This window comes from Motacilla alba, chromosome 3, assembly GCF_015832195.1.
Source record: "Motacilla alba alba isolate MOTALB_02 chromosome 3, Motacilla_alba_V1.0_pri, whole genome shotgun sequence".
Taxonomy (NCBI): Eukaryota; Metazoa; Chordata; class Aves; order Passeriformes; family Motacillidae; genus Motacilla; species Motacilla alba.
The window spans coordinates 66,240,936-66,255,178 of record NC_052018.1 but is presented as its reverse complement, the minus strand read 5'-3'; the positions used below and the strand labels follow the sequence as shown (position 1 = coordinate 66,255,178).

Sequence of the window (14,243 nt, the reverse complement as noted above, 5' to 3'; positions counted from 1 at the left end):
TACAAAACTCATTTTCCATGCACATTTGGTTGTCAATTCAGTTTGAAACAATGAAAAGCAAAACCATGCAACTATTAACACAGGAAAGGTGTTTTATTTACATGAAAGAGCTTAGAAGTAAGTTCAGAAAGAGCTAGAATAAGCATGCCAGATAAGCTATAGAAAACATGGTAGCAAAACAACCACATTCAGTGCACAGCAAACCACTCAAAACTATGAAAATGCAAAATAAATAATTATCTTTAAGCTTCCAATAAACTGTGCAAATCACACAAATCACAGTGTAACTTACACACTGAAGAATGCATTGCTTATAAATAAATGTTTTGCTTTTTTTAGCTGTGAAAAACATTTCAAATACTTTCAGTTGGAAGGCTTCCAGCTGAAACAGATGTGAATGGCTCTATAGAATCCTCATCAGCATACTTTATTAATGCTCTAATGTAACTCTTTGAAAAGAAGTAAAAAAAAAGAGGTCACAGTCAGTCAAATTTTCCATGTGTTTTGCACAAGACAGTGTGTCTTATTTTCAAAAGAGACAAAAGGGAAACATTACCTCAAAGGACATTGATGCAACATGCACAAGATTAGGTGTTGTTTTTCTCATGTTTTGTTCAACCTGAACATTAGGTTCTAGTTACCCTGAAATTCCTTTAGGGGAACATATTAATGCTCATGTAAAAGACACTAATTTTTTTTTTAATTATAGATGAATTCACATAATGAATTAATGACAGCCATTTGCTTTCTTGACTTATATTCAGACTTTTGCTGCGCCAAAATTAATTTTCCCTGCCATTTCTGATGTCATTGTAAATAGGTCTCAACGTAGAGCAAAAATATACCCTTTGTACAGTACTTTCTCATTCTGTACCTCAGATTTCAAGGATTACTTTGTCATACTCCTGTTTGTCTCCATGAATTTTGAATGATTCTTTGCCTCAAATACTGAATTATGATGAAAGGGATTAATATTTTAGGATAAAATTTAAATTGTCAAACAGAAAAACAAAAGGGAGACTTCAGGAAAAGAAATCTCTTCCTCCTTCGTCTCGAGCTATGCTTCCACACAACCTGTGAAATAGTAGCTTAGCAACTAGTTTTACTCTATAATTTCAACCTAAACTGACTGAAGAGATAAAATGAAATTATCCTACAATGATATACTAATTTGCTAAATGAAAACAAAATGAACATTAGCAAAGTGATTCTGCAATCAAAGTAACCATATCCCAGTTAAGGAAGAAGAGTCCCTTTCCCAAAGCTAAATCATACAGCCTCTTGCTTTCATTTATTTAATGAGCCAGTTGTCAGAAGCAGAGTTATTTCCATTTCAGCCATGAAAGGGTTCAATCTACCTGCATACAGTATATCCCAAGGCAATTTTGTTGCCAAATTAAGACACATATCTAGAGCTGGTAGGGTATTGTGTCACTGTTGAATGCAGAAAAGTAAAAAGAGTTCTGGGACAGCAGTGGGGAACACTTATATATATACGAGTCAGTCCTCTTCCAAATGAAGAAATGAAACCGTAGTACCTCTTTTCTGACCACAGCCATATAAAAATCTGACCATATGGGTATGAATACAACATACAAAAAAGAAATGGCATCAGCCATATGTTCCCAAAACCAGCGCACCTTCATAAAAGTGGAATCACATTGTGACTTTTGTAGACTGAACTCTTACTATGTATTAGAATTTCACCCATCCAGAAAAAGAGAAGTGTTACTGCAAAATCAGAAAATTTAAATCACCAATATCCTTGATTTTTTTAGATTATTGTGCCCCGTATATTTAGTATTGAAGCAGCCCATAGAATTACCAAGTAGCGTAAAGAATGAAAAAATTAACAGAATGCATTGAAATTTGTCTGTTATTTTGCCTTTTTTTTTTTTTGCTGCTGGGTTAGTGCTGCATAGAGTAAGGCACTGAATTAGAAAGAATAGATTTTTTTCTAGTTCCTACCTATGTCATTGGTTACCATCTTGGAAAACTTTCTGCTTTTGGTCTTCACTGTAAATAATATTATAATAAAAAAAAATCAATCTAAGTGTATCAAAAGGTGAACTAAAGAAAAAAAAAAGACTAAAGAAAAGAAAAATACTGTACCCTTTTCTATAAAATTATTCATTTTTTGTTCATCATCAGAATTGTTTGGTGAACCAGAACCTACAAGTGAAGACAGAATGAAATGGATATACATTTGACATGAATGAAAGGGATATAGTTTTGACACAAAAATCAATGTATATTAATACACTTAAGATATACATATATTATACAATATATGTATACATTAATATACAAAATTATATTCAAGATCTGAATTTAACAAAGATACAAAGAAAATATCAAATACTGATATTGGTATTCTCTGTAGCTGTATTAGATATTATAGAGTACAAATTACTTTGGCATGACACAATTCTGGCATATTGGAATTAGCCACAGAAATTACAATGCAAGGTACAACGCTGCACATTGAGTTTCTTTCTAGAAACAATGCCCTCATTGAACAAATGTTTACACTGAATAACTACATGGCTCTACTAATCATTGCTCCAGACACAGAGATTAGCCTAAGTTACGATTCACAAAACACAGCTGTAACAATAAAAACAAGTTCTATAAATCTGTTTGGGTTTTTTTTTTCCAGCGCAGTAAATTACTGTTGGACCACAGTTCTTCAACTAATCTGCAGACAACTCTGAGCCAATAGTGCCACCTGGATTTTTCTGTATCCCAACCTGGAAAAACTGATCTTAGCAACAGACCACAACTTCAGGCTTACCATTGTCATGAAATTAAAAGATTGCCAGGAAATTAAAACAATTTGTCTAACATTTTTAAAATTTAATTGGACTTTATATTGTGGAAGTGTAAAAACAGAATAGAACACAAGCATTTTGCTTCTTCTGAAGACAAAAACTTGACAGTTTAAATGCTGTACTATCTTTTAGGTCAGATAAATGCTCCCAGGGTCTAAGCCTTTTGCTGCTTGACATCTATAGAAAAAGCAGGAGGTAAGATTATTCCTCCTGCGTTTTCACAGTATTTCTTTAGTTCTGTGTGCCTGAAACTGTAGGATACTCTCCTAACTTCCATAGGCAGGTGGTCCCTTTCTCAGTCCTCTCATATATATAACCACCCACTGGAGGAATCCTAATGGAAATTACCTTCCACTGAACTTGGACATGGAAAGGTGGATTTGAGACTTCAGTTCAAACAGCGACTGGTCTCTTTCACAGATCACATTGTAACAATGAACACCAATAAGGCATTCAATTGCCAATCTCATCCTCGAATCTTAGAGCTAGTAGCATGCAAACATTTTGTGTTTGTGTATTTTCCTCTTAACTAGCAAGCCTCTGGACTGCAAAAGGTTTCCTTAAATTTAGCCTCCATCAGTCTTCTCAAGCTTCCAATACTCAGCAGCAAATTCCTCAAAAAGGTCCTCTCTTATCTCTGAAAGCTAAATGCCACTTTCAAGCTTGTTTTCAGTCTTGAGCTTTTGCCCAGAAAAGATATAAAACTCAAACCAAACCTAAAGAATTATAGTTCTTCTCTCTTCACAAACATCAACAAATTATTTCCATACCAGGGTGGTGCATCCAAGATTTTTCCCAAAGGAAAAGTTGAGAAGTCTACCATAAGCTTAATCACATTCAATGACAGCAGACAACAGAATCAAGGGAAGCAAGTCACAGTCCAACCTCGCTACTATGAGTTTCTATTTTACAGGAGAATGCAAGAGCCACATTCCCCCTCTATCTTTTGTCCATTCACTATTTTTGGTATGTTAGACATAATTTTTTAACCTTCTTCAGCTCATATTTAATGCAAACAAGCAGGAAGAAGGTAGGGGAATTAAATTGTTAAATTTAGGAGTTTTCCATAAACCTTACTTTTCATCTTGGGAGTTGCCTTCATGGCACTGTTGCAGAAGTGCTGAATTTAGTTTTACTCTACTTCAACACCCAATTATGAACGAACCCTCTTATTTAAACCACACAGTGTTTTCAGTGGTATAAGTTAGGAGTTGTTTGGGCTAACATTTGGGCGATTCTGGAGCAGGGGGAAAAAAGGATAAACATTAAAGGTTATGCTCCATTAGCTGCTCATTGCAGATGTTTTATAGCAGTGTTCCAGAGCCAGACTTTTTAAGTGGCTCAAATTCAAATGCCATAGTGAATTGATAACAATGCTCAGCCTTGACAGACAAAGGATTTACTCCAACTGCAGCAATGCATAGCAAATTGTTTACAGGCATTGGTCTCAATATGTAAAAATGAAATAGGAAACATGCTCTTTGTTCTCAACACCATAAAAAAAGCTTTCATCATAAACTATACTGAAGTTGATGACTTCAGCATGCCAATACTTAGCAACACAGATTTGTCATGAAATGACATCTTCAGGCAAGACTTTTAACTAAAACTCACAGCTAGGTTCTGCTTTAATTATAAATAAATTAAATTTACTCTAAGAAAGCTAGCAGAAATGAAAATGACATTGATTGATCTAGAGGAGTGTTTGGCACAATTTAAAATGAACATCAAAAGACAATTGTCAAATCAGAAATTAAAATTTATGTTAAAATTTCTACTAGTGCTACAAACACAATGCTTTGGTTTGTTATGTTTTCAATTTGGCTTTGAAAGATACAGGCTACAATAGAAAAGGAACCTATCTTTAAACTCCCATCTTAATTAGCATTTTACATTACATACTACTTCACTTGCTTCATTTAAATCTGCAGTTGAGTCCTTTAACCTTGAGCAGTTTGGAATGAAACAAAATGACATCTTTAAAAGTTCTCCAAGCAATAAGTAAAGAAAAGTGACAATTTTTAGCTACTACAAAAACTATTCACTCTATACATTGACATGCATTATTAAGTATTTACATGGTTATGGACTGAACTAGCCAATATGAAAATAATAAATATTGAAGGTTTTATTTAAAATATTCACATACAGCAGTGAAAAAAAAAAAAAGTTTGCTTGAGGAGGAGTATTAAGTAGGGAACTCCTACTTTCTGAGGATGCTGGTTTCTGAAGACCTCTGATTCCACAGAAAAATAATTTGCCACTTATGAAGAAGCAGAAGTAAACTTGCTCAGAAATAATCTCTACCACTTTTGAGGAATACAAAACACAATCATACTAATTATTACAGGAATTTGTGCATCTCTTGTCAATGCTTCAAAATTCCATTGTGCAGTATATTCCTGAGGCATAAATATTTCAGCTCATTCTCTCTTCAATCATCTTTATGACATACTGCTTTTGCATCTCTTAAGTCAGCCTTATTTTAAAAACGTAGTTGTGCAAGATGGCAAAATTTATGACAGTTCCAAAAGCTTATGAGAAGACAACAGATTATATATAATTACTTAACTAGTAAGTGTTAACTTAATGCATGCCATCTTCTGGGAAAATAAGAAGCTGAAGATCAGGGAAAGTTATGATTACCTGATGTGGGTGACTTGCAGCGGTCTTCTGGCACCACTGTACCTTCATTTATGTCACAAAGACCTGCTGAAACACAAAAGCAGTGTATTATATATACAGTTCCCATTTTATTTTTATTTCCACCGCAGTCAGGAGCTTCATTTCTTATTAGAGACAAACAAGTCAGTTGTGAGAGAATTTCTGTTACTACTCTTTTTGACATTTCCCACAGTAACTGTAGAGTCACTTCTCCCTACTAAAGTTTTCTTTGCAAAATACACTCTCTCAATAAATTTCAGTGAAAACCATTATATTTTCAGCTAGACAGACTTATCAGAACAGTTAATTATTTACATGCCACAGGTATATATTAAACATAAATAAAATTTGTTTTGAAAAAAATATCAGTCGTATTAAAAATGTTATTGCAAAAGAAAATCATATGAAAGAGGGTCCTGAAGATTGCAAACATGATGTGTGAAATTACAGTGCCTTTCTTCAAACTACTTTTCCACTATTACAGTGATATGCCTTGTATTTGCCAATTTGTATTGCCAAATTAATTTTCCAGAAAAACTCCTTATTGGAGTCACTTAGAGAACTCCGGTGTTAGGGCGTTGATAGGTGCTCTCCCTTGCATGGAAGAATTTCACTAAATTTCTTACATCATAAAATTTGATCAATTTGAATAACTGGAGTATATAAATATCTGAAAGCTAATTGCTTTCATTCCAGTGAAGGAAATAAAACCTAGTCATACACAATCAGATGCAAAAGATGGAAGCTGCCTCAAAATGGTCCTAAATATTATTCCACTGCATAAATTAAAAGTATACAATAAATTTTCTACTTTCCTTTTTGACAAGAAATTTCTGTCAAGACTGCCCACATTTAAGAGAAGTGCATTTTTTGATATTTCAAAGTTAGTAATGCATCTTCAGGTTTATATCATGAAGCTTTGCTACAGAAATTTCATTATGTGATACTAAGGCAAACAAGCATGTAATACTGAATAGTAATAGCTAAGAAATATTTGCTAAAATTACAGAGTTTTGCATGCACACAAATATTTCCAATACTCAAAAATTTGAGTGTTAACGGTGATGGTTAGGGCAAGAAAGGTATCATATGGAAAGCCTGTCTATACAACTACACACTACACATTCACAAGTGCATCTGTACAAACAAAAATAAAACAGCTCTACTCCATCAAAGTTGTAAAATTTCCAAACACTTAATCAGAAGTTAATAGTTTAAAGGGAAAAGGGTTCTCCTGAAATAATATATCAATATGGAACACATTTACAGTATGTTACATGAACAGTTCCATTTATCCAAAATAGTATTTTTTAAGATTACTAAGAGCATGTATAGCTTAAACCCCAAAACTCAGTGACTAGAATTATCAAATGACCTTAAGGCTTTGTTAATCCTACGTTTAACAGTCCTGGAACCAATTTAAATTCTAAAATGTCAAATGAAATTCCAGGTGGAAGCTATATATTTCCACTAAACAGGAGAAAGAAAAGAGCAATTTATGTAGTCATCTGTCAGTAAATCAATGAACACTATGGGATAATCCGAGCTTTACACCAGAGTTTTAAACAAGCATGGGAGACTAAATGTTTTGAGGTAGACAGGATTGTATAAAAAGATTTTTGAAAAATCCTAAAGTTGCTTTCACCACAAGCAACACAAATTTTAGATGATAGCTGTGCTAGGAGGATAAACCCATACTGTGCTCTTAGAAGTAGTTGCACCCTCAGGAGCCAAACCAAATAAATTCATACATGCAGTTCAGGAACACAATTTCATCCTTTCCAATAAAGATTAATTCTTTACCTTCAAAGGAAGAGTTTAACTTCTTGTACAAGTTCTCCTATAAAAATTCATTAATTGACAGCAATAGTCTTCAGCCAAGAATGAAGACACCTGCATACTTGAATTCCTTGTAGGAACTCTCAAGGCTATAATTTGATTCATATACATCTTTAATTAATAATAAGTGTGCATTGTGGTAATCTTTATGGCATGTAAATCTTGGATATCTGTTCATAGCCATTACTGCTATTACTCAAGAGATAAAAGGAACAGGAATAGATGAAAAGTAATTTTAGCTATGATTGTATTAGTAATTAAAACAAACAGAATATATCAAGAATGGTCTAAGTTTGTGAACTAGGAGGGTCTGCCCATGACCAAGCTGAAGAAACTTGCAAAATAATCTCTTGCTATTCATCTTAAAACCCCAGGTATCCTGATAGAAGAACTGGGAGCAAGACAGATCTCCTGGAAAAATTCTCTGGTTTCAGGTTTATAGTATCCATGCAAATTGCTTTGAATTACAAAAGAAAATTGATCCAAGAGTTTCTGTTTCAGAAATACAATCTATATCCTTCTATAACACCAATATATGTACAAGTGACCTTCTAATAAGCTTTTAGTTTATCTCTGCAAACTCCAGAAGCAAGAAAATTGGAAACTCTCCAAATTACCAAAAATTAAATAATGTCATTGAAGACATCGTTACTATGCTGCATTAAAAACTCCACAGAGTTGCAGCAGAAATTAACTGATATATAAAACTTCATGAGACTTAGTTTTTTTGCACAAGCTTTAAGCAGACATATCTCAGAAGAACCTACAACTTGACTGAAAACAGTGCAATTAAAAATTACAACTAAAGCTAACTTGGTATGATGTAAAAGTTAGAATTAAAAAAACCCTGAAAAACAGGGTCCAAAACAAACCCCCAAGCCCAACAATAAAACTTTCTGATACAGTTTTGGCCTTGGCCGATGTCAGCCACAGCTGATGTTAGTCTCATAACATTTAAATTAAAAATTCAAATAGTTCATGAGGAGGGGATGGGAAAAAGAACATGACCAAGCAACTGCAGAAGAGTTCCAGGCATGTATTTTCTTGCAGTTTGTCTCCACCCAACTTTTTGAATCACTCATAGATTATTGTCAAAAAGCTTTTTGATATAAAATCAAAATTTTAAAAAGTCACATGTATGTAAGAACTGTTTCATTTTTGTCAGAAACCTAAACTGCCTCTGGTAGAACTAAGAAATCCTAACTTTCGAAGAATTGTACTAAATTGCACTAATCAAAGAGTCACATAAAATCTTGTAACTCTCACCAACAGTAATTTGCAAAAAAAGAGTTATGATTCATGTTCCCTGTGAACTTATGGAACTAAGCAGGAAAAAATACCAGCTATGTAAGTTTTGGTGTTTCATCATGAAATTATGACCTGTCTCATTTTTTTATCAGCACTGATTTAATGACTCCTGTCTTATTTAGCTAAGAGTACATCAAACAAAGGTCGCCTAATAGTGTAAGCCTCCATCGTGTATAGTTTTCATCACACTATAAACTTTAACTTACACATTTCATATCTTTGGGCACATGGCCAAAGCTTATTTTCTACACCCTCCCCCCTCACTATTAGACTCTGAAGGCAAACTTAGCTTTTGTTTTTAACCTTGACAAGCAACTGATGACACTGTCTGGCAGGCCTTAACAAAACAAATATACTGCATGCTTCACAAACTATAAATTGCCACCCAAAACATGTGAGTAGTATACCTGGTACGAATCACTGACAAATTCCAAAACACGATCCCAACTGGGAGCTTGTATCTGTAGAGCTAGCCTGAAATGACATTTTACAGTCTAGCTAGTGTAGAGAGAGCCTTGTCTCTAAATAGATGCTGCTTTAAGACGGGAATCTGAATTTCTTTTCTGAGTAGAAAAAAATAAGATGACAGAGAAATACATCATATTCTTGCAACACAAGAGACGGGAAAAAAGCTCGCATTTCCATTCATATTTTAAAAGATATGTAACTCTTATTCGATGAAATTTTTTAAAAGATGCCTTTGTAAATTTTTAATTATTTGATTAAGGACATACCATTTATTAAATCTTAAGTATTTTGGCAGGTACTGATAATCTATTGAATTGACATTTTATGATGAAACATACAGAATATCTGGATTTTTATGAAGAAGGACCAATCCTTCCTGCCTTTTCTGGACGTGGTTGAATGTACAATAGCAATATGCTGCTCTGCTGCAGGCTGTCTGAATGCATATGTAAGCTAGCATGATTTTTTTTTTCCTTAACTACACTGTTGTTGTCTCAAAGACAATGCATTGTTCCTGGTAAACCAACCACATTAGAAAGAAAAACACTTTTTCTAGGAAGATGTAAATATTAAGTACTAGTACTCCCTGAAGATTATTAATTGCATAGCCACTGAAAATATCTTCTTCATAAATAAAAATAATTATGTATTAAAAGAGAAATGTTCCCAAGACAGAGATTCAATGAAGGCACATCTTTCAAAGCAAAAACAAGGAAGCATAAGCTCCTTGCATTTTTGAAAACACTAAATGCACATAGTGAATGTCCAAGAAAGGGAGAATGCAAAATTCATAAGTGTTCTGACAATCTCATATATAGTTCCATATATAGAACATATAGTTTCAATCCTAGAAATAAATCAAAGGGTAGTACTTAAATGTAACAGACTCATTATTTGTGAAAAATTATTGAAGCAATGCTTGAAATCTGGGCAACACATACACTGAAAGAACTACAAATAATGAAAAATGTTAAATGATAACTAAAGAAATTATTTCCAGTTTTTAAAATTACTGTAGCTCCAGTTAACCCAGATACTGTCAGGATGGTAAACAGAATTACATGGTTATGAAATTAACTCTTGGGTACAACACTTGCTTAAACTTATTCCTAAATAAAACAGTCCAAGTAAATTCAGCTTCACAATATTTAGTAGTTTTGGGATTTCTACCCATCTTTTTTTTTTTTTTTTTTTTTTCCCAAAACAATAATCAATCAGTGCCAGATCCTGGTTTTAAGTTCTATATCATCTTAAGGTGGAGGCATTTTTTTTATGCCTAGCTCCCTTTCTGCTATGGCCATAGAGGAGGAAAGACTATAGAGAAAGCAGTATTTGGCATTTGAGACTATTCTCTGAGTTGTATTTCTTTTTTCTTGTTGGGGGAAAAGAAATGCCAGAACTAAGACTTGGACCACAACTTCAAGTTTGTTTTGCAGTTTTGTTTGTTCGTTGTTTTTCTTTTTAAACTCCATTTTTACAGCAGCTTAATCTGCTCTACTTCATTAAAAAATGGCTGAGATTACCTACCTCTGCCTGAGGGCTGGACAAAACTGGCATCCTAAGAAAAGGAACAATGCTATGTTTTAAAAATAAGCTTTACATTCTCCAGATCCTTGGATGCTGTCAATGATGTTGTAAGTCAGACTCTCTCGGGCAATTCATAGTTCTGATGGCTTACCTTCCTCACACAGACACCTGCACTTCAAAACTGCTTGGAAACTGAACAGGGCTGTTCACAAACACCTCTTAATCCCTATAAACAACATTTTTGTAGAAGTAACTTTTCACTTTTAGAAGAAGAATCTCTCTGTAATCACAATGTTTATTCTTATCATTGCTACTAATATTCTAACTCTGGATTTCTGAAGCTTTTTCTGCCAGAAAGGGAACCAAGCAAGGAAAGTGTCTAGTAAAAAAACACTAAATTTTTTGAGAAAGATCTTAGCTCTATAACCATCAGCAAATTCTGAGATAGGATCTCTTTTTGATTTTGAGATTTATTTATTTAAAAACACAAAATAAGAGACTATTGTGGTTGCTTTATTCCTTTAAATTTCTTTTAACGATATCACAGATGAGAAATACAATGGATGGAGGATGGATTGAAATCAGTTTCTGTAAGTAAAACAACTACTTAAAAAGAACTAAAGAAAACAATTATGGTGAGTGAACAAAACCAAAAAATCAAGTTCAGATGCTCAAAAAATATTCGAATGCCATGAGATGACTTACTTATATAAGAGGTGCGAAGCTTTTTCACAGACTCTGAATATAAGTTAGAAAGGCCGCACATGCAAGAAGCCACAGTCAGCATACCTTCATGAAGCAATGAGAAAAGGAAACACGGAGACACTAACAGTACATTTGAGACAGAAAAGCCAGCCAAGTAACTTTTACAACCAGGTTATTAAAATGCCATTGCCATGCAGATTGTTAGTATCAGAAGTTAAGATGAAAAAAATATGATTTCATATAACAGCTATAATAATGAGCAAAAAGGGCTTTCATCATGAACATCTTAGAGACACAGTTGAAACACAGAGTATGTGAATCCAATTTATTGGATTAAAATAACAACAGTTAAAAAAACAAAGGCAAGTGATGTTTAAAGCTTCAAAAGGCTGTTTATAATCTATATGCATGAGGCAGAATTTAAGCCCTTTACGCCCAGGACAAATTAACACAGTCAAACAGTAAAGCTATTTCTTCCTCTCACAGTTTATATCACACAAGAAAATATTTTATCTGACAGGATACTGACTGTGTATGCTCTGCCCTATATGAATGGTTTTTAGATCCAATTCCTCAGTTGAAATAAGCTGACTGGTGTTAACTGGATCTTTTTCAAACCAACCATTTCCTAAAATACATCCTAGAACATCCATTTCAATTTGAACAAAATATTACCTGAAGAACTTACAAGGACTTTACTCTGGATCTCTTGAAGAAATTAACACTCAATCATGAGGAAGGTTTTTTTGAACCGTTTATTGTTATGTCTTGTGCTGTTTTTAGAAATAACTTAGGAGTATCCATGACCCATCAGGGAGAAGAAAATTTTAAAATACTAAATTTTCCTTTTCGTTACAGAAAGCTTTGCATTTTGATTGAAAAGTTACTTTCCTTTTTAGCTGAAAAGGAACACTCTTCAGCATATTTTAAAATCAAAGTACTTTTTTTTCTATTTCAAAGAGATTTATTTTACCAATTTGTGTGTAGAAGTTTATTTTTTTCATTTTAATCAAAGGTTTCCTCTCAAGCATAACATAACAGTATTAACAACATAACATGATTTATCTCATCAGGGACATTTCCAGTCAAATTTTAAAATAAGAGCCAAAAGATCCCAGCAAACACTCAGACTATCTGCAAACATTACTAGATTTATACAAGCATGTAATATGGGTACTAGCTTTATCAGAAATATCAGGATGCTCCCTCATGCTGTGTAAATTCTTGTAAACTCCATAAATCCATTGTAAATTTTTTTTTCTTAAAATACACATTACACTGAAAAATAAGTAATGGTATGAAGCATCAGTAGATTCCACCAAGCAACAATTTTTAAGAAAAGATGAATTAACAAAGCTGCAATTGTGACATTAGCAACAGATCAAGAAGAAAGAAAACCACAGTCAAGAATGTTTGTATACAAAGAATACACACTAAGACTAGATGACCAATTGTGCCCTTCTTCTGAGCTTAAAATATGTTTTTGGTTACTCACCTCCAGATGGCTGCCGAGTTTTTCTGGGAGATCGTGGCTCCCTGCGGTAGGGATCATTGGAGCCATACAGTTCAATAGTGCCTAGATTCAAGAGCACTGTCTTCTGGAGGTAATCAACCATGGCAATACCATTACAGTTTCCAAAAACTACTCTGGAAAAAGAGAAGTTAAAGGAAAGACAATGCTAATTAAATGTTGGTAATGTTTCACACAAATATTTTTTGCAGTTCAGCATTTAATACTTCCTAATTTTTAGGAATTATCCTAGATTGCACTTATTTATAAATTTGTATTTTAGAGTGCAGTATTGATTCATTGTTCTCTTGTAAAAACATGATGCCAAGTAGAACAGACCACTGTCAGTGTCCTTGCCAACCTATCTGACACAGAGCCTTAAGTGACACTTACTCTTGGCTGTACAGTGCCAGGTGAGGAAGAATGATGCTGATTTGCCTCTGCTATTCACATCATCAGTATCTGCCATGGCCCAAAAGGAATTCTCTCAGAAGCACAAGAAATTGATTACCTCTATGTTGCTGTGCAGCTCATGTGAACGCACACAGAGACTCAATTTTAACGGGTAGTTTTAAACCACTGTGATGGAATAATGAAAGAACTGTGTAGAATATACTTACAGGCCATACGCTGAGTTGATGGCTAAGCTGGTTATCTGTTGAGGAGGCTCTCCACTCACCCACACCAGCTGGATAACGAGCTCGATTTGGTAGCCTGGAGACTGCTTAAGAGGAGAATTTTTGACTCTGCAAAGTAAACAAAACATGGCGTCCCCAGTGTGTCAATTGTTTTCCTTATGGGATCAGAGTTCATTAAATTCTACACCGTGCTGGACTTTAAAATGTTGGGAAATGGTAAAAACTATTATCAAAAGCAAACAAAAACAACCTGAAGAAAAAGCCACAGTGAAACTAGGAATTCATTTCTTTCGATTCATTACCTAATTGAACATCAATTGAACAATGATCGCATATTTTTCATTTTTTCCAATCTCAGAACAAGGCATAACAGTGCTATTATGCTGTATTCCCTTGAACAGATACAGGTGCTCAGTGTCTAAAAAAGAAGGTGTGACACATTTTTTTCAGAGTTTCCAAAAGAACTCTGATTTAGAGAACAGAAGGGGGTGAGAGGTGTACGTGGAATAAGCACAAAGAAAAGGGAAACAGAAGCACAATGTATTAAGATAAATGCAAATAAAAAGCTGATGATATGGCAAAACCAAAATGAAAACAAGTAAATTAGTGTAATGATAGACCAATTATTGTAATTGGTAGACCAATGCAATGAACTTAGGATTGGGGGAATTGAAACTCCTGTAATGATTTTGTTTGCATGCTGACAAACTTACGGAGAAAAGATTAGGTCTCGCATTTTTTTACACAAAAAAT

The 14,243-nt window shown here is 33.9% G+C and overlaps 1 protein-coding gene across 16 annotated transcripts in view; it reads right to left on the bottom strand.

The window, feature by feature from the left end:
* STXBP5 (syntaxin binding protein 5) overlaps positions 1-14,243 on the bottom strand; it is a 105,767-nt gene that overhangs the window by 22,420 nt on the left and 69,104 nt on the right. For 5 of the 16 annotated variants that reach the window (XM_038134087.1, XM_038134085.1, XM_038134090.1 and 2 more), the window contains 6 exons: positions 13,473-13,598; positions 12,838-12,989; positions 11,343-11,426; positions 5,478-5,543; positions 2,113-2,172; positions 1,969-2,016 (listed from right to left, as the gene is read on the bottom strand). In XM_038134087.1, coding sequence (XP_037990015.1) covers positions 1,969-2,016; positions 2,113-2,172; positions 5,478-5,543; positions 11,343-11,426; positions 12,838-12,989; positions 13,473-13,598 — 536 coding nt within the window. The remainder of the gene's footprint in view (positions 1-1,968; positions 2,017-2,112; positions 2,173-5,477; positions 5,544-11,342; positions 11,427-12,837; positions 12,990-13,472; positions 13,599-14,243) is intronic. The other 11 variants (XM_038134093.1, XM_038134095.1, XM_038134094.1 and 8 more) reach the window with 7 other exon arrangements.